At 40.6% G+C, this 20,553-nt stretch overlaps 1 protein-coding gene across 5 annotated transcripts in view; it reads right to left on the bottom strand.

Moving 5' to 3' along the window:
• Positions 1-20,553, bottom strand: part of LOC126458565 (coiled-coil domain-containing protein 39) — a 502,134-nt gene that overhangs the window by 197,935 nt on the left and 283,646 nt on the right. For all 5 annotated transcript variants that reach the window (XR_007585661.1, XM_050095693.1, XM_050095694.1 and 2 more), the window contains one exon: positions 306-521. Coding sequence is in view for 4 of the 5 variants with exons in the window: in XM_050095693.1 (XP_049951650.1) it covers positions 306-521 (216 nt within the window). In the remaining variant the exon portion in view is untranslated. The remainder of the gene's footprint in view (positions 1-305; positions 522-20,553) is intronic.

The raw sequence follows: 20,553 nt of genomic DNA on the forward strand, positions 1-20,553 counted from the left end.
ACTTAGTACAACATGATCAACTTCAGTAGCGGCTGCATAACCTGGGCAATCTCGATTAAACTTACCTGAATTGTATGCATGAGAATTATCCTTACAAGTATCCTTCAACCCCACTTGCCCTACATGACTTCAAACCCTCAATTTATATTTACTATGTTATCACACCAAGAGTATTTTTACATTTATCATCAGGAATGTGTTTTCAAAATTTGTGCATACGCACACATATTTGGAGTTGTTAAAGTGTTTTATTTTCTAAATATAACCAGTTATAAAGGCTTACATCAGAATTATACTCTTTTTACCTCAATCATTTCCTCCAGGCTCTTAGCTTGTTCCGTTGCAGTTGTGGTGCGATCAGTTGCCTTTTCCAATCGCTTCTTGAGCTGCGAAGTGACAAGCCTCAGTTCATCAATGCGATTTTGCTTTGATTCCTTTTCAAGGCAAAGCTGAGTATTCCTTGATCTCTGATTATCCAGTTGTGTTCCTGTTGCTGACAGAGTCCTTCGTACGATAAGACACTGAAAATTAAATTCAGCTTTAGACATAGTGTTATAACACAACGAAAAAGAGGAAAATGATTTTGAAAAATAAGTTAAAAAGTGCCCATGATTCTTTCCCAGCTCAAGATAACATTGAAATGTAGCAAGTGAGGGTAAGAAAATAGATGTAAATATACCAATATCCCACAACTTTATCTTAAAGCTGATTCCAAAGAACAGTTTGTTTTAACTGTCCACACTAGTCTATCCTGTGCAAGTCTTCTCATATCCATGTAATTACTGCAGCCAACATCCATGTGACCTGCTCGCTGCAGTAAGCCTTGGTCTAGCTATTCAAATTTTGCTTCCACAGTTCTTTACATTACAAAATTAACTATTCCTCGATGCTTCAGAATGTACATCTACATCCACATATACGTTCAGGAAGCAACAGTATGGTGCATTGTGGACAGTACCTTGTACCATCAATAGATAATCATTCCCTCTCCTGTTCCATTCACAAATTGAGTGAGGGAAAAATGACTGTCTATACTCCTCCATACAAGTCCTTTTTTTCTCTTGTCTTTGCAGTCCTTACATGAAATTTAGGTTGATGGCAGTAGAATCATTCTGCAGTCAGCTGTAAATGCTTGTTTTCTAGTTTTTCTCAATAGTGTTTCGTGAAATGAACATTGTCTTCCCTCCAGAAATTTCCATTTGAGTTCACAAGGCACCTCAATAACACCTGTGTGTTCACTGACACTTCTGGTAAGAAATCTAGCAGCACATCTCCGAATTACATTTATGTCTTCCTTTTATCTTATAAATTGAACCCTTCTTTTAATCAAATCATGAGATAAATTTCGTTTCTCACTGTTTAGATTCTGCATCTCTTCATCAGTTACCTCATCTACCTATCTGACATTTAGCATACTTCTGTAGCACCCATTCCAAAAACTTTTGTTCCCTTCTGTTTTTCATCCCTATGTCAACATTTCACTTCCATATGAGGCTGCACTCCAAATAAATATTTTTAGAAAAGACTTCCCAATATTAGATGTTAACATTTTTTTCCTGTGTTGCATCCTTACATTTTATAGCCACTTTACACCTGTTATCAGCATTTATTTTTCTACCCAGATAAAAAAGTTTTCTACTACTTCACAGGGTTGTATTTCCTAACCTGATTCCCTCAGTATCACCATACTTGATTTGACTACATTACCCTTGGTTTACTTTTGTAGGATGTCATCATCAGCAGGAACAAAACTGGTGGTACGGATTGGAGTGTGGAGTGTTAGATCCCTTAATCAGTCAGGTAGGTTAGAATTTTTAAAAAGCGAAATGAACAGGTTGAAGTTAGATATAGTGGGAATTAGTGAAGTTTGGAGGCAGGAACAGGACTTCTGGTAAGCTGAATACAGGGTTACAAATACAAAATCAAATAGGGGTAATTCAGGAACAGGTTCAATAATGAATAAGAAAATAGGAATCTGGATAAGCTACCATGAGCAGCTTTGTGAACATATTACTGTAGCCATGATAAACAAGAAGCCCATGCCTACCACAGTAGTACAAGTTTATATGCCAGCTAGCTCTGCCAATGATGAAGAGATTGAAGAAATGTATGATGAGACAAAAAGAAATTATTCAGATACTTAAAGGAGACAAAAATTTAAATGTGATGCAGGACTGGAATTTGATAGTAGAAAACGGAAGGGAAGGAAAAATAGTAGGTGTATATGAACAGAGGGAAGGAAATGAAAGAGGAAGCCACCTGGTACAATTTTGCACAGAGCATAAGTTAATCATTGCTAACAGTTGGTTTAAGAATCATAAAAGAAGACTGTATACGTGGAAAAGACCTGGAGACACACCAGAAGGTTTCAGATTGATCATATATCGGGAAGACAGAGATTTAGGAGCCAGATTTTAAACTGTAAGATATTCCAAGGTACAGATGTGGACTCTGATCATAATTTATTGGTTATGAAGTGTTGATTAAAACTCAAGAACTTGGAAAAAAGTGGAAACTTAGGAGATGGGACCTGGATAAGCTGAAAAAACCAGAGGTTGCATTAGGCAACCGCTGACTACAACAGGAGAAAGGAGTACAGCAAAAGATGAATGGGTAGTTTTAGGAGATGAAATAGCTAAGGCAGCAAAGGATCAAATAGGTAAAAAAAACAAGGCCTAGTAGAAATCCTCGGGTAACACAAGAATATAACTGATGAAAGGAGAAAATATAAAAATGCAGCAAATGAAACAAGTGAAAGGGAATACAAATATTTTAAAAATGAGACTGACAGGAAAAGCAGAATGGCTAGAGGACAAGCGTAGGGCTTTAGAAACATATTTCAGTGGGGGAAAAATAGATAATACCTACAGGAAAATTAAAGAGACCTTCAGGGAAAAGAGAATCAGCTACTTGAATATCAAGATTTCAGATGGAAAACCAGTCCTAAGCAAAGAAGGGAAAGCTGAAAGGTGGAAGGAGTATACAGAGGGTCTATACGAGTGAGATAAACTTGAAGGCAATATAACAGAAAGGGAAGTAGGCATAGATGAAGATGAAATGGGGATATGATCATGCAAGAGGAATTTGACACAGGTCTGAAAGATCTAAGTTGAAACAAGGCTCCAGGGGTAGACGATATTTCATCAGAACTGCTGACAGCCTTGGGAGAGCCAGCAATGACAAAACTCTTACATCTGGTGGGCAAGATGCATGAAATAGGTGAAATTCCATCAGACTTCAAAAAGAATTTTTTAACAAAGAAATTTGCCAAACAGCCATGCAAATTGATAAGTATTATTATTTTCACCATGAGTTTTGGCAATTCAAGAAGAATGTTATAATTCCACTTCCAAAGAAAGCACTTACTCCCAAGTGTGAAAATCACTGAACTATCAGTTTAATAATTCATGTTTGCAAAATACTAATAAGAATTCTTTACAGAAGAATGGAGAAATTGGTAGGATCTGACACTGGAAAAGATCTGTTTGGATTCCAGAGAAATGTAGGAACACGTGAGGCAACACTGACTCTACGACTTATCTTAAAACATAGATTAAGGAAAGGCAAGCCATTGTTTACAGCATGTTTTGACTTAGAGAAAACTTCTGACAATGTTGACTGGAGTACTCTCTTTGAAATTCTGAAGGTACCAGTGGCAAAAAACACAGGGAGTGAAAGGCTATTTACAACTTGTACAAAAATCAGACAACAGTTACAAGGGTCAAGTGGTATGAAAAGGAAGCAGCAGTTGAGAAGGGAGTGAGACAGGAGGCGTAGCCTATCCCCAATGTTATTCAATCTGTACATTGAATAAGCTGTAAAGGAAATCAAAGAAAAATTTGGAGTACGAATCAAAGTTCAGGAAAAAGAAATAAAAAGTTTGAGGTTTGCCAATTTCATTGCAATTCTGTCAGACACAGCAAAGAACCTGGAAGAGCAACTGAATTGAATGAACAGTGTCTTGAAAGGAGGATATAAGATGAACATCAACAAAAGCAAAACGAGGATAATGGAATGTAGTCAAATTAAATCAGGTGATGCTGAAGGAATTAGATTAGCAAATGTGACATTAAAGTAGTAAATGAGATTTGCTATTTGGGGAGCAAAATAACTGACAATGGTCGAAGTAGAGAGGATACAAAATGTTGACTGGCTATGGCAAGGAAAATATTTCTGAGGAAGAGAAATTTGTTAACATCGAGAATAGATTTAAGTGTCAGGAAGTCTTTTCCTGAAAGTATTTGAATGGAATGTAGCCATGTATGGAAGTGAAGCATGGACAATAAACAGGGTAGACAAGAAGAGAATAGAAGCTTTCAAAATGTGGTGCTACAGAAGAATGTTGAAGATTAGATGGGTGGATCAGGTAACTAATGAGGTGGTACTGAATGGAACTGGGGAGAAGAGGAATCTGCGGCATAGCTTGACTAGGAGAAGGGATCAGTTGGTAGGACACATTCTGAGGCATCAAGGGATCACCAATTTAGTATTGGAGGGAAGTGAGGAGGGTAAAAATCGTAGAGGGAGACCAAGAGAAGCAAATTCCGAAGAGTGTAGGTTGCAGTAGTTATTCGAAGATTAGAAGGCTCACACTGGACAGAGTAGCCTGGAGAGCTGCATCAAACTATACTTCGGACTGAAGTCCACAACAACAACAACTTTTGTACATGTTCGTTTTATCATTATTTTTTTTTTAGGACACCATCCATTCTGTTCAATTGACCTTCCAAGTCCTTTACCTTTGCTGATGTAGTTACAATGTCATTGCTAAATCCAAAAATTTCTATTTCTTCTCTCTGAACTTTAATCCCCTTTCCTACTTGGTTAATGTACACAGGGCCAGTTCGAGAACAATTTTCTACACAAACAAATTATCAGTTGGTGCCCTTCTCCCTTCCTCCCTCCCTTATACACTTTCACCTGGGTCAGTTTTCACTACTGATTGCATAGACAAATCTTGAACTAGGGCACCTCTCTCAGCTTGGTACCCCAAGTGGCATTTACTAATTATGATTCTCCCAACATGGAAATTTCCCTGTTGTGGTGCCTCTTGTGCCCCTCTCAGCTTGGCATCACCATCTGTGGCTTGTGTCGTTTGAGCTTTAAACTAGCCCTGTATGAACATATGGAATCACATCAGGGATTGGTTACATACAACTTGTCTCACCCTTTCTCAACTTACTGCTTCCTATCATGTCCTTCGACTCTTTTTAACTGAAATTTTGTTTCAGTACAGGTTTTAGATAACCTTTTACTGCCTGTCTTATATTTCTGCTACCTTAAGGATTGTATTTCAGTAAGGAGTGAATTTCAGTCAACATTATCAAAAGGTTTCTCTAAATCTACCTTCTGATCAAATTCATGGGCTAAATATTGCATAATGTTACAGTATATTGATAATTTTTACTTATGGACCATGTGACAGCAATAAAAGAAATAACAGATATGCTCAGACTGACAACTGAAAAAAACTACTTTCAGTTTGAAAAAGAATATTATCTACAAAGTGATGGACTGCCCATGGGATCCCCAATATCAGGAACACTAGCAAACATTTTCATCCGTCACCTAGAAAATCAGATGTTTGAAAAGATGACCACTAATGTTGTTGTTGTTGTGGTCTTCAGTCCTGAGACTGGTTTGATGCAGCTCTCCATGCTACTCTATTCTGTGCAAGCCTCTTCATCTCCCAGTACCTACTGCAACCTACATCCTTCTGAATCTGCTTAGTGTATTCACCTCTTGGTCTCCCCCTATGATTTTTACCCTCCACGCTGCCCTCCAATACTAAATTGGTGATCCCTTGATGCCTCAGAACATGTCCTACCAACTGATCCCTTCTTCTGGTCAAGTTGTGCCACAAACTCCTCTTCTCCCCAATCCTATTCAATACTTCCTCATTAGTTATGTGATCTACCCATCTAATCTTCAGCATTCTTCTGTAGCACCACATTTCGAAAGCTTCTATTCTCTTCTTGTCCAAACTATTTATCGTCCATGTTTCACTTCCATACATGGCTACACTCCATACAAATACTTTCAGAAATGACTTCCTGACACTTAAATCTACACTCGATGTTAACAAATTTCTCTTCTTCAGAAACGCTTTCCTTGCCATTGCCAGTCTACATTTTATATCCTCTCTACTTCGACCATCATCAGTTATTTTACTCCCCAAATAGCAAAACTCCTTTACTACTTTAAGTGTCTCATTTCCTAATCTAATTCCCTCAGCATCACACGACTTAATTAGACTACATTCCATTATCCTTGTTTTGCTTTTGTTGATGTTCATCTTATATCCTCCTTTCAAGACCCTGTCCATTCCATTCAACTGCTCTTCCAAGTCCTTTGCTGTCTCTGACAGAATTACAATGTCATCGGGGAACCTCAAAGGTTTTATTTCTTCTCCATGAATTTTAATACCTACTCCGAATTTTTCTTTTGTTTCCTTTACTGCTTGCTCAATGTACAGATTGAATAACATCGGGGAGAGTCTACAACCCTGTCTTACTCCCTTCCCAACCACTGCTTCCATTTCATGCCCCTCGACTCTTATAACTGCCATCTGGTTTCTGTACAAATTGTAAATAGCCATATTAACAGAATCTTCCGTCGGTTCTTGGTAGAACAACATTATAATAATAAATGAAAAGCACCAGTTTGCTTTTGTTCTACAATATTATTTTTATTGCTAACCGGTTTTCGGCTTACAAGGCCATCTTCAGGCATTTACTGAGTATTATCACCAAAGAAGTTAAATGTTAGCAGACAACACTGGAAGAGAAGTAACACATCTAGAGTGAAGTAGAAACATACAGTGAGTAACATCTTTGCAATGAAATAGTAAAAACTGAACAGTACATAAATAACAATGGAGTTGACAGGAAAACCTTTAGCACCATGTTTAACTCCCCTTGTAGTTGTCTCATCAAATACTGTTCATATTTTACTTTGCTCATTTATTTAATGTAAACTGGTATACCGCCACTGCTTTGATTATAAAGTTAATGTTAAAATGCAGTACCACCACACTCTCAAACTGTAGATTCCCTCAAACACCTCAATTTTCCTGCATTTATTAATTTCTGTTTATCGTATTGATATAGCTTAAGTTCTTCGTGTATTCTGTATTTACATTGACAACTGTCACTTCTTTTTTAATTGGTTGTGTATCACTCTCCATGTTTCATACCTCTTGATGCAGCCTTGCCTAGTACTAAGTTTATCTTATTTCAATAGTTTTGTTTATCAACAGATACCGTTATGTAGGCATGTTATTCTTATATTGTGCTAAAGGTTTTCCTGTCAACTCCATTGTTATTTATGTACTGTTCAGTTTTTACTATTTCATTGCAAAGATGTTACTCACTGTATGTTTCTACTTCACTCTAGATGTGTTACTTCTCTTCCAGTGTTGTCTGCTAACATTTAACTTCTTTGGTGATAATACTCAGTAAATGCCTGAAGATGGCCTTGTAAGCCGAAAACCGGTTAGCAATAAAAATAATATTGTAGAACAAAAGCAAACTGGTGCTTTTCATTTATTATTGTAAATAGCCTTTCGCTCCCTGTATTTTACCCCTGCCACCTTTAGAATTTGAAAGAGAGTATTCCAGTCAACATTGTCAAAAGCTTTCTCTAAGTCTACAAATGCTAGAAATGTAGGTTTGCCTTTCCTTAATCTTTCTTCTAAGATAAGACGTAAGGTCAGTATTGCCTCACGTGTTCCAGTGTTTCTACGGAATCCAAACTGATCTTCCCCGAGGTCAGCTTCTACTAGTTTTTCCATTCGTCTCTAAAGAATTCGTGTTAGTATTTTGCAGCTGTGGCTTATTAAACTGATTGTTTGGTAATTTTCACATCTGTCAACACCTGCTTTCTTTGGGATTGGAATTATTATATTCTTCTTGAAGTCTGAGGGTATTTCGCCTGTTTCATACATCTTGCTCACCAGATGGTAGAGTTTTGTCAGGACTGGCTCTCCCAAGGCTGTCAGTAGTTCCAATGGAATGTTGTCTACTCCCGGGGCCTTGTTTCGACTCAGGTCTTTCAGTGCTCTGTCAAACTCTTCACGCAGTATCGTATCTCCCATTTCATCTTCATCTACATCCTCTTCCATTTCCATAATATTGTCCTCAAGTACATCGCCCTTGTATAGACCCTCTATATACTCCTTCCACCTTTCTGCTTTCCCTTCTTTGCTTGGAACTGGGTTTCCATCTAAGCTCTTGGTATTCATACAAATGGCTCTCTTTTCTCCAAAGGTCTATTTAATTTTCCTGTAGGCAGTATCTATCTTACCCCTAGTGAGATAAGCCTCTACATCCTTACATTTGTCCTCTAGCCATTGCTGCTTAGCCATTTTGCACTTCCTGTCGACCTCATTTTTGAAACGTTTGTATTCCTTTTTGTCTGCTTCATTTACTACATTTTTATATTTTCTCCTTTCATCAATTAAATTCAATATTTCTTCTGTTACCCAAGGATTTCTACTAGCCCTCGTCTTTTTACCTACTTGATCCTCTGCTGCCTTCACTACTTCATCCCACAAAGCTACCCATTCTTCTTCTACTGTATTTCTTTCCCCCATTCCTGTCACTTGTTCCCTTATGCTCTCCCTGAAACTCTGTACAACATCTGGTTCTTTCAGATTATCCAGGTCCCATCTCCTTAAATTCCCACCTTTTTGCAGTTTCTTCAGTTTTAATCTACAGGTCATAACCAATAGATTGTGGTCAGAGTCCACATCTGCCCCTGGAAATGCCATACAATTTAAAATCTGGTTCCTAAATCTCTGTCTTACCATTATATAATCTATCTGATACCTTTTAGTATCTCCAGGGTTCTTCCATGTGTACAACCTTCTTTCATGATTCTTAAACCAAGTGTTAGCTATGATTATGATGTGCTCTGTGCAAAATTCTATCAGGCGGCTTCCTCTTTCATTTGTTAGCCCCAATCCATATTCACCTACTACGTTTCCTTCTCTCCCTTTTCCTACACTCGAATTCCAGTCACCCATGACTATTAAATTTTCGTCTCCCTTCACTATCTGAATAATTTCTTTTATTTCATCATACATTTCTTCAATTTCTTCGTCATCTGCAGAGCTAGTTGGCATATAAACTTGTACTACTGTAGTAGGTGTGGGCTTCGTATCTATCTTGGCCACAATAATGCGTTCACTATGCTGTTTGCAGTAGCTTACCTGCATTCCTATTTTCCTATTCATTATTAAACCTACTCCTGCATTACCCCTATTTGATTTGGTGTTTATAATCCTGTAGTCACCTGACCAGAAGTCTTGTTCCTCCTGCCACCTAACTTCACTAATTCCCACTATATCTAACTTTAACCTCTCCATTTCCCTTTTTAAATTTTCTAACCTACCTGCCCGATTAAGGGATCTGACATTCCACGCTCCGATCCGTAGAACGCGAGTTTTCTTTCTCCTGATAACGACATCCTCTTGAGTAGTCCCCGCCCGGAGATCCGAATGGGGGACTATTTTACCTCCGGAATATTTTACCCAAGAGGACGCCATCATCATTTAATCATACAGTAAAGCTGCATGACCCCGGGAAAAATTACGGCTGTAGTTTCCCCTTGCTTTCAGCCGTTCGCAGTACCAGCACAGCAAGGCCGTTTTGGTTATTGTTACAAGGCCAGATCAGTCAATCATCCAGACTGTTGCCCTTGCAACTACTGAAAAGGCTGCTGCCCCTCTTCAGGAACCAAACGTTTGTCCGGCCTCTCAACAGATACTCCTCCGTTGTGGTTGCACCTACAGTACGGCTATCTGTATCGCTGAGGCACGCAAGCCTCCCCACCAACGGCAAGGTCCATGGTTCATAGGGGGGTGGGGGGGGGGGACGGTGGGGGGGGAGTTTCAAAATCATTTATTGGTACAGATACGTGGATGACATTATTTGTCTGGTAGATGAGCCAAGTGAAAAAATAGATGAACTCCATTCAGAAATAAACAAAGCTCATCAGAACATAAAATTCACACTTGAAAAACAAAATCAAATAAATTTTCTTGACATTACCATAAAAAAAGAAAATTGCATATACATTTAACATATTTAGAAAACCAATAGCCACAGACACAATAATACATTCCACATCCAACCACCCCCCCCCCCCCCCCCCCCAGCCAGAACCATGCAGCACTAAGACACATGTTAGATAGGTTAAACAGAATCCCACTCAGCAAGAGAAACTATGAACAAGAAATGAGTACAATCATACAAATAGCTAGGTACAACGGGTATGACACACATGCGGTACACAGGCTCAATCAAAAAATAAAAACACAAATACAAAACAAACACAACATTTCCAGAATACAAAAGAACTCACAAACTGAAAACCTACAAACACACTCAACAAACACACACAATGACATCACCACACAGGAAAGAACCAGATGGTACACCATGACATACACACATAAACTAACACACAGAGTTGCAAAAATCCTAAAGAGACAGGGCTTCAAAATAGCATATAAGCCTGGGAAAAACCCTCCAATCACACCTAAGCCAGCCAGCTACCAAGAGGGACAAATTCCAAAAATCAGGAATATATAAACTTGAATGTCAAAGTTGTGATGCAGTATAAATAGGCATGACATGCAGGAATTTTGAAACAAGATACAAAGAACATATCAGATGTTGGAAGTATGAAACAAACCATTCCACATTTGCAGAGCATTTAAAACACCATAACCATCATCCTACAAACATGGAACAAGAAATGAAAATAATGAGAATAAGCAACCATGACAAACATCTTCTACAAACACAAGAAAACTTCCACATCCAGAAAGCCATAGCAGAAAACAAACATATGATAAATGAACAAACACACATCAGCACAGGCTCCCTACTACACTTAATAAAGGAAATGATAACATAAAACAAAAAACTCTTCCCCACACCATCTGGACCCCCCCCCCCCCCCCCCACACACACACACACACACTTACACACACACACAATATTCACACTTGTCAATACGTGCCTTCTTCAGAATTGGGAGTATTACATTTTTGTTGGTGTTTAAGGGAATTTTGGTTACCTCATATATGTTGCATACCAGGTGCAATATTTTTTCAGGGTTGATTATGCCATAGATCTTATTAACTATGAGGGAATATTGTCTACTACAGGTCCTGTGTTTTGGCTCAGGTCTTTCAGTGCACTGTCAAGTTCTTCTTGCAATATCACATCTCCCATCCCATCTTTATCTGCCTCCTCTTCCCTGTCCAAAACATCTTCAAATTTATTTCATTAATTATAACTCTTCGTATAGTCCTCTGACATGTTTTGCTTAATACTGTCTTACCACCTGGTCTCTTGATATTCATATAGCTCTTTTTCTTTTCTCCAACTTCCCCATAAGTGGTGTCTTTCACTCCCATCGGTGTGCATATTTTTACAGCTTTGCCATTCTTGCTTTGCTATTTTGTATTTCCTGTCACTCTCATTTTACAAATATCTGTAGTCCCTTTTCCCTACTTCACTTGCTGCTTTTTGATATTTTTTCCTTACATCAATTAAATTTAACCTCTCCTGTGTTTTCTAATGATTTCTACTGAACCTTGTCATTTTGTCTAGTTGTTCTTCTACTGCCTTCTCTATTTCATCTATCAAAGCTATCCATTAGTCTCCTATTATATCCTTTCCTCCTGTTTCATTCAGTAGTTGCCAAACGCAACCTTTGGAAAACTCTTGGTAACCGCTTGTTCTTTCAACTTATTCAGGACCCATCTCCTTAATCTGAAGACATGTGCAGAAAAATGGGCTAACCTTCAAACCTATAAATAAATAAATAAAACTCTGACAGCAGCCTGTTACAAAAGACAGAAATTTTGGCTAAGATATGAATATTTCCCGAGAAGATGTTTCTTTACATACAGTTAAAAAATAAGTGCAGTTGAATTTATCACATGTAATGAGAACACAATAAATGAGTTGTGTAATATAATAAAACAACTGTCCTATGCATGCATGGGACTTTATTACACAAGAAATTAACCAGGCTGTGTCACCAGTCTAGCCATCAAATGACTAGCATGTCAATGACACTTTTCTGCCATTAAACAGATCTAAATAAATTATTATGCACTGTGAGAGAACAGAATATTTGCACAATCAAGTTCAGGATTTTTCCCTTCAGAATCAGAAGTGCAAAGTTCTCTGTACTCTTGTCCTCTGTAAATGAGTAAATGTTACAATGTAATCAAGTCAAGAATAAAATAAAAAATTTCCTGATATCTACAGCTGGACATAAATAACTTTGTATATACATACATTTATAAAAAAATCAATTGTTTAATATTTAAATATTCATTTTATATGTATCTGAATTAATTTTGAAGAATTTTATTAAATTTCATTTTATTAACTGTTTCAAAGATGTGTGGCATCGAGAGTTGCCACGAAACTTAATATCTGTGAACTCTAAGTGCTCTGCCAAGCCTCCATCTTAACCTTACTTTAGTCAGTTCTTTGTTATACTTCATTCTGTATGGACGTAGTGTCAAGTTTAAATATATACGAGATACGACATATATGGGTATTAAGTTTTCTATATCGTGATTACCAATCCTGTTCCCATAGTGGTGACGCCGCAGTTTGTATGTGTTTCGTTTCTTCCGCACCAGTGTTAATGCAACAAGTTATATGCACTGCGCAATGACCATGCCAAACAATGCCTTGTTCGAAGATGTGGAAGCACAACTCCGCTAACTGAGTTTCGTCGTTTCTTCACTAACGGCGTATTCATCATTTACGCACAGCGATTCACGATCTCAACCAACATCGTGTGCTATCCTCATTAGCTTTCAACGGTCGACAACTACGCTGTCAGAGTGAAAAATGGACTCAGGTTTCGTGTCACCAGATAATGCATATCCGACAAGGAAATGTGAACTGCACAATATTTCAAATTGTGTCTCTTCAAATCGAGTGTTTCAAGAACAAAGTGATCTCCATTCGAACACGTGTTTAGCCACCCACTGACACGCTACATCAGTTACTGTCGGGCCATGTGAACGCTGCCGTTACTACAAACTGCACTGGATCTGTTCCGCACACGTGGTGTTCCAGTTGTGTCTAATTTACATGCACAATTCAGTGTTTCGCATAACACGAACCCCTTACCGCACCTCAGTAGCCCGCCACATGCACTACAGGCATGTTATGCATCAGATAGTTTCCACGCAGGTGGCGTTCTCAAACCCCAACCCCCCTTCACTTGTGAGGGTCCCCGTTTCTGGTCACTCAACCGCCTGCCGCTCCCACAGCACCGCCTGTGTCTGCCGTGCCGGTCTCTCGCCCTGTTCTGCAAACAAGTCATTTCCATCTAGTACTCGTCACTCATGGTCCAGTTTCTGCACCCCCCTTGTGTGCCATCCATCCACCTGTTTCCACGGTACTGTCCATGCCTGCCGCGCCATGTTTTTGTGACACACAGTCAACTATGCCAGCTGCTGCTACTACAGATTCGCTCGCCTGGTTTAAATCTGGGCCTACCACGTCGGCCTCTGACTCAGCCTCAGTTCAGCTGCTACCCCAGGAGACATCGAAGCTGCCGTCAACACCCCTCCTGGCCACCTGCCAAAGCTACCGCACTTATACGAGGACAACCCAGCATCGTGGTTCACGCTCGTTGAGCATCTGTTTGGGTTACATCATGTGTCTGATGACAACTCAAAGTTTCTCTGAATCATCACACACCTCCACGACCACTTGGTTTTGATTTGTGACATGGTCCTTTTGCCCAGCCTTGACAGTTTGTCTCACTGGGTCGAGGCTGTCCCTCTTCCTAACATTACTGCCAAGACATTAGCCAAGGCTTTCATTGGCTCATGGATCGCTCGTTTCGGATGCCCAACCACTATCACCACTGATCAGGGTTGACAGTTCGAATCCTCCCTTTTCACTATCTTCTGCAATATTTGCGGTATTAAAAAAATACACACTACCACCTATCACTCACAAAGCAATGAGTTGGTGGAGAGATGGCACCGCGCCCTCAAGACGGCCCTTTGATACCACGATTGTCTCTGGGCAGAAGCTCTTCCATGGGTGCTACTTGGTCTACGCTCAATCTATAAACCTGACCTACAAGGGACTATATCTGAATTTCTTTTCAGCGAGAATCTGGTCCTACCAGGGGAACTTATTCTTCCCCAGTTTAGCAACGATCTTCCCCCCTCGCCAGATTTCATTAGCCGGATGCGCGCGCATTTTCAACAAACGCATTTGCACCCGCCCATCAGTCACTCACTGCCCGAGACTTTATGTCCCCACCACACTCTCCGACTGCTCCCACATCATGCTGCATGATGATGCGGTTAGGCAGCCTCTTCAACCTCCTTATCTTGGCCCCTACAAAGTCCTGTGGCAGGGGGACACGACTTTTGATATCATGATTAAAGACCGCACACAGACAGCTTCTCTCCATCGCTTGAAACCGGCTTTCGTCGACCTTGATAGTCTCACACTGCTGCAGTTGGACTCTGCAGACGATCCATCCTTGATCGAGAACGAAGACGTGCTCCCATCAACCTCACTGCACACCTCTTCCGCTGCAACTGTTCACCAACGTTTGCTGGTTTCCCAACCTTGCCCCATTTCATCCTGCGCAGGTTTCACGCCCTCACCTCCAACGTCGGAGACACACACACACGCACTATCAGTTTGTCCTGCAGCATGCCACCGCACAGAGTGAACGACGTTTCTATAGTGACGTTCGATGACCGAGTGCTCATTCTTTTGACAGATACCGAGGTCCTGCCATTAGACGGTCCCTTACATGTCAACATTGCACACAACCTCACACTCCCGCGCAAGTGTGGTTGAGCATCTCTAAATGCTTTCATTTCTACGGACGGCTCGATCCACTTAAGGGCCACACACGCCTCTGCCACGCCGTCGACGACCCCGCCCACTTACTCCCGGGCCAGCCGCCATCTCACCTGGCCACGGTGGCTGACTGACTACGAAGTGGACCTGCCTCTCGCCGCTCTGTCTGCACAACCCACCTCGTTCGAGATGGAAGTACCTGTGGTGCGCCTGCTACACGCACAATTTCCACCGATGTCAACGCCTGCATGCCCTCACCCTTGGACATCTGTAGAACTCAGTACTGCTGGGGGGTGACCTGTGTGGCATCGATAGTTCGTATCGACCATGAAACTTAATATCTCTGAACTCTAAGTGCTCTTTTGAGCCTCCATCTTTACTTTAGTCAGTTCTTTATTATACTTCATTCTGTACGGACACAGTGTCAAGTGTAAATATATACGAGCTACGACATACATGCGAATTAAGTTTTCTATATCCCGATTACCAATCCCGCTCCCACAGATGTATCAGTGATTATTATCCATAAAGTTGTTACATCTTTCATTTTATATTGTATCTCTCTTCTTCTTCACTGTAACCAGTCTTGGTGACAATGTGATGTGAAATGTACAGTCTTGGAGGAATAAATGGAGGTAATGTGTTTTTGTAATACTGCTGAAGGCAGAAGTATCTTTTGTTAATGGTTCAGGGTGCACAAAAATCAGTGAATTTAGATGTTTCAAAGTTCAGAAACTTTATTTCATTGAGCTATGACTGGGAGCCACATGAATAACACTATCCTTCCACCTGTTAATGTTTGTTCTTATCAGAAATAGAATCCCTGACCAGCATCACATTCCACAGAAGACAATGAGGTCACCAACGAAATAACAAAATAAGCAATATTTTATAACTCTTGTTGTGGATGATGGATTCAACAGAAGTCATTTAAATAAATTATCAATGTCTGTTTTGAAGACAGCTCATTGCATATTAAGCACTGAAGACCTCATTACACTTGGGTGTGTCATCTTGGATAATTACATTGTAATGAGAAATATTAATTGGACTCATTTTTCAGATAAATTAAATGTGAAAGAAAACTAAGATTTATGATGAATGCAAAAGACTGTGAAACAAAAACAAAATGTAAAGATAATCAAGACATATGAATAGCACGGCTGGAGAAGAAAAAGGACATAATGGACACACAGCAACAGAAAATAAGGACATAATTCTAGCTTACTTCTTTAGTTATCTCATTAGAGAAAGAACAGTTACAGAAAAGTTATTACATGTGACATTGGTTTTTTCACTTACAAAACAATTTTGCTAAAACACATTGTAAGTCAAATTTTCAAAATGCCTCTTAAGAAAGATAAAGATTTCTACGTTCAAGACATTCCTGAGGAAGACAATTCAGGGCTACAACTTCGGAATCAGAGTATGGAAGATTCCCTAGATTCAGAAAACAAACCATCGTTACAACAGTTTATGAGAAAAATAATTATAGCTATAAGACTTTTAGCAAGAAACTGTGACACTCCAGGCAAACTAATTACTGAACCAAATGATAATGTAAAGAAAAGACAGATTGCTACTTACCATAAAGGTGGCACATTAAGTTGCAGACAAGCAAAACTAAAAGACACTTAAACATTTGTTTTTGGCCACAGCCTTCATCAGCAACAGGAAAATACACACACACATACACATAAGCAAGCATACACCGCATGCCCCAATGATCACCATCTCCAGCTGCTTGGATCGGAATTCAGCAGTCACACAGAATAGAAGCAGCAATCTGGTGGAGGAGGGGAAGGACAAGGGATACCAGCGTATGGATTTAGGACAGAAGAGCTGTGTTTGACAGGGTGCACAGGGACCAGACTGCCGCTCAGGCACAATGTCGGGGGGCTCTGTGGCAGAGAGGTGTCTGTGGTGGTGGTGGGGGGGAGTGGAAAAGGAGAGGAGTGGGGAAACATAGGTGGATGCATTGGCAGAGGATGGCTCACATGAGAATAAAGAGGAGGTGATAGGACAGAGGTGTAAGACTGTTGGATGGAGGGTGTGCGGACAGGATATTGCTATAGGCTGAGGCCAGAAAAATTGTGGGAGCAGAGAATGGGTTCTAAGGATAATTACCATCGGCACAGCTCAGAAATGTAGATAGTGGAGAAGAGGAACCAGACAGCTCTGGTAGTGAAGCAGCCAATGAAAGCAAGCACATTTTGTTCAGCTGCATGTTGTGCCATAGAGTGGTCTACCTTGTTTTGGACACAGTTTGGCAATGGCCATTCATCTGGTAGACAGCTAGTTGGTACCCATACCTATATAAAAAGCTGTGCAATTATTTTAGTTGTGCCTGTCTGCAACTTAATGTGTCATCTTTATGATGACTAGCATTCTCACTTTTATTCGCCAGCATCTGGAGGAACATTCCAGACACCATATCCATACTTTATGCAACATGCTGACATCCTACTGCCAACACGGACCACTACCATCCCAACCCCTATCCCACCCACAGTGTTCCACCTCATCAACCGCTCATAGCACCCAAACCGGTCTAGCTCAGCTTTTCAACTTGTCACATCCTCCAAAACTCCCTACCAATATTCCACCTAATCTAGAGCTAAAACATTCCCTTAACAGTTCTGTTAACCTTTCCAACAAAGCCATCAGCCCCACAGAAGTTTTAGTCCTATCCAAAAGCCTGATCTCTGGGTCAGCACCCAAATTTAACCATGCTGGACTTGTCATAGATCTATTCTCCTCCTCCTGATCCCTGAAACGGAAGCTTTTTTTTTTTCCCACCAATCCCTCCAGCCGAAAGCAACCTAATTCCAATGTTGAACCTCTCCCATTTCATACCACCATTCAACCAACTGTGATCCTCGTCCCCCCCCCCCCTCCCCCCGCCCCCTCCCACTGGCCTCAAAACAAATCCTAACCTAATCATCCTAGCTGCAGCTGCAGACAAAGGTTCCATCACTGTTGTTATGAATTACAGTTACTACCTGGCAAAAGGCCTCTGCCAATTAGCTGGCTCCTCCACCTATAAACTCTGCCAGAATGATCCCATCCCACAAGTCCAACACAACCTCCAATCCCTGCTTAAAGCCTCAGGCCCTTCCCAAGACCTCTCCCCTGTAGCCATTTCCCTTCTCACCCATACGACACCCAGCACACTCACAGTCTACACACTCCCCAAAATCCACAAACCAAATAATTATGGACACCCCATTGGGATGGTAATTACACCCCACTAAAAGAATTTCGGCCCTCACTGACCAACACTTCCAACCAATTGTCCATAATCTAGCCTCCCATGTCAAAGATACCAACCACTTCTTCACCAACTCTCCACCAACCCCACCCACTTACCTCCTGGATTCCAACTTGTCACAGTTGATGCCACCTCCCTACACACCAATATCCTCAATGCCCATGGTCAGACCACTATAGAACACTACCTTCCCCAAAATCCTTCAGATTCCGAACTCACTACCTCACTCCTCATACACCTAACTAACTTAATCCTAACTCACAACTACTTCTCCTCTTCTCCTTTGAAGGGAAGGTAAATAGTCAATAGCCATGGGCATCCACATTGCAACCCTCCTATCCCAACCAGTTTATGAGCCATCGAAAGAAGACCTACCTAGCCTCCCAAAATGCTAAACCGACAGTCTGATTCAGGTTCATCGGTGAGATGATATGGACTAAAGGCCACTCTGTCTTCATTCCTTTACAACTTCAACATTTTCTCTCCCATTCACTTCACCTGGTCCTCCTCAACCCAGCTTGCCACCTTCCTGGATGTTGACCTGTTCTTCTCTGATGGCTCCATCCATACCTCTGTATACATCAAACCCAATAACCACCAATAGTACTTCCATTTTGACAGCTGTCATCCTCTTCATGCTAAAAAATCTCTCCCACAGAGACTGACCACCTGGAGACAGCTTATCTGGAGCGACAAGGACTCCCTTGGCCAGTTTGCTGAGCATCTCTCTATGGCCTTCACAGACAGGCACTATCCCCCAGACCTAGTATGCAAACAGATTTCTGACGTTATGCCATTCCCAGTCCCAACCCCTTGCCACAAGGATCATATCCCTGTGGAAGACCCAGGTGTAAGACCTGCCCAATCCACCCACCCAGTGGTTCCTATTCCATTCTTGTCACAGGCTTATCCTAGCCCATCGGGCCATCTGCAAAAGCAGCCACATCATATAAAGCTCTGCTGCAATCCCTGCACAGCTTTTTATATTGGTACAACAATCGACCAGTTGTCTACCAGGATGAATGGCCACCGCTAGGCTTCAGCCAAGAGCAAAATAGACCATCTTGTGGCACAGTATGCAGCAATACATAGCATGCTTGACTTCAATGGCTGCTTCACTAACTGGGCCATCTGGATCCATCTCTCTGCCATCAGCTTTTCTGAACTGAGCAAATGGGTGTTCTCCTTACAACACATTCTCTGCTCCCAGAATCATCCCAGCCTCAACTTACAGTAACACACTGTGACCACTACCTGCATCCAACAGTTCCCAACCCCTCTGTCCTATCACACCCTCTTTATCCCCGTTTTCCACCCTCTTTGTGTACAGCTGTCTTCCAACTTTCCTGCCCATCTTTTCCCACTCCTCTATTTTTTCACTCCCTGACCCCCCAACTCACCCCAGAGCCTCATGATACTGTGCTTGTTGGCAGTCTAGTCCTTGCACACAATGCCAGACAGTGCTCTTCTGTCTCCCCCAACAATGCATTGCTATCCCTTTCCCTTCCCCGCCCCCTCCAGATTGTTGCTTCCATTATATGTAATAGTTGCTTTTTGGCAGTCATATGTGCATGAGATGTGCCTCCTTGTGTGGATGAATGTGTGTGTGTTTCTTTTTTCTGACAAAGGCTGTGGCTGAAAACTAACATGTAAGTGTCTTTTAGTTGTGCCTGTCTGCAGCTTAATGTATCATCTTTACAGTAGGTAGCAGTCTGTCTTTTCCTTACACTGTTGATATTCCATTGTTTGAAATGAATGATAGAATTTCTTAGATTAGTGATGCTGTATGCAACATAATTTTGGAGAACAGTGAAGCTCTAGGCAACCCAATAACTAACAGCAGTGACAATTTGAAAAATGAGTTCGAAAATAAGATTTCTGAAAGTTGTAATGCTGTTAAAGTGGAGTTAGGAAACAGATTTTGATATTCTGGAATGAACTAAGTAGTCAAGTCATTAGAAATGATTCAAGTGGCCAAGTCAAAATTGTAATTCTAAAATCACTGTATTAAATGAAAGAGTGACAAACACGGAATTCAATGTTCAGATTGTTAATCAGAATGTAACTGATATGGAAGTAAATTTGGGAGGTGAAATTTAGAATGTAATTTAAATAATTAAGTTGTAACTGTTAACAATACTTGTGTAACAAAAATATGTAACACTGAAAAGACCATTTTAGAAAAAGATAATGAATGGAAAAAAAATTTCTAGTATGGCAGCAAAATGTTTTTCTGGAAGATGGTAGTGTGCATCCTTTTGATTTCTTGTGACATTGTAAGGACAACTTAATTCCAAAATTTACTAATAATATTAAAACTAAATTTGCCAATGATGTATAGGTGGTGAAGTATTATCTTGGATAAATCACAGTTGTACACAATGGTTCCCTTATCGTGAGTTT

This window comes from Schistocerca serialis, chromosome 2, assembly GCF_023864345.2.
Source record: "Schistocerca serialis cubense isolate TAMUIC-IGC-003099 chromosome 2, iqSchSeri2.2, whole genome shotgun sequence".
Lineage (NCBI taxonomy): Eukaryota > Metazoa > Arthropoda > Insecta > Orthoptera > Acrididae > Schistocerca > Schistocerca serialis.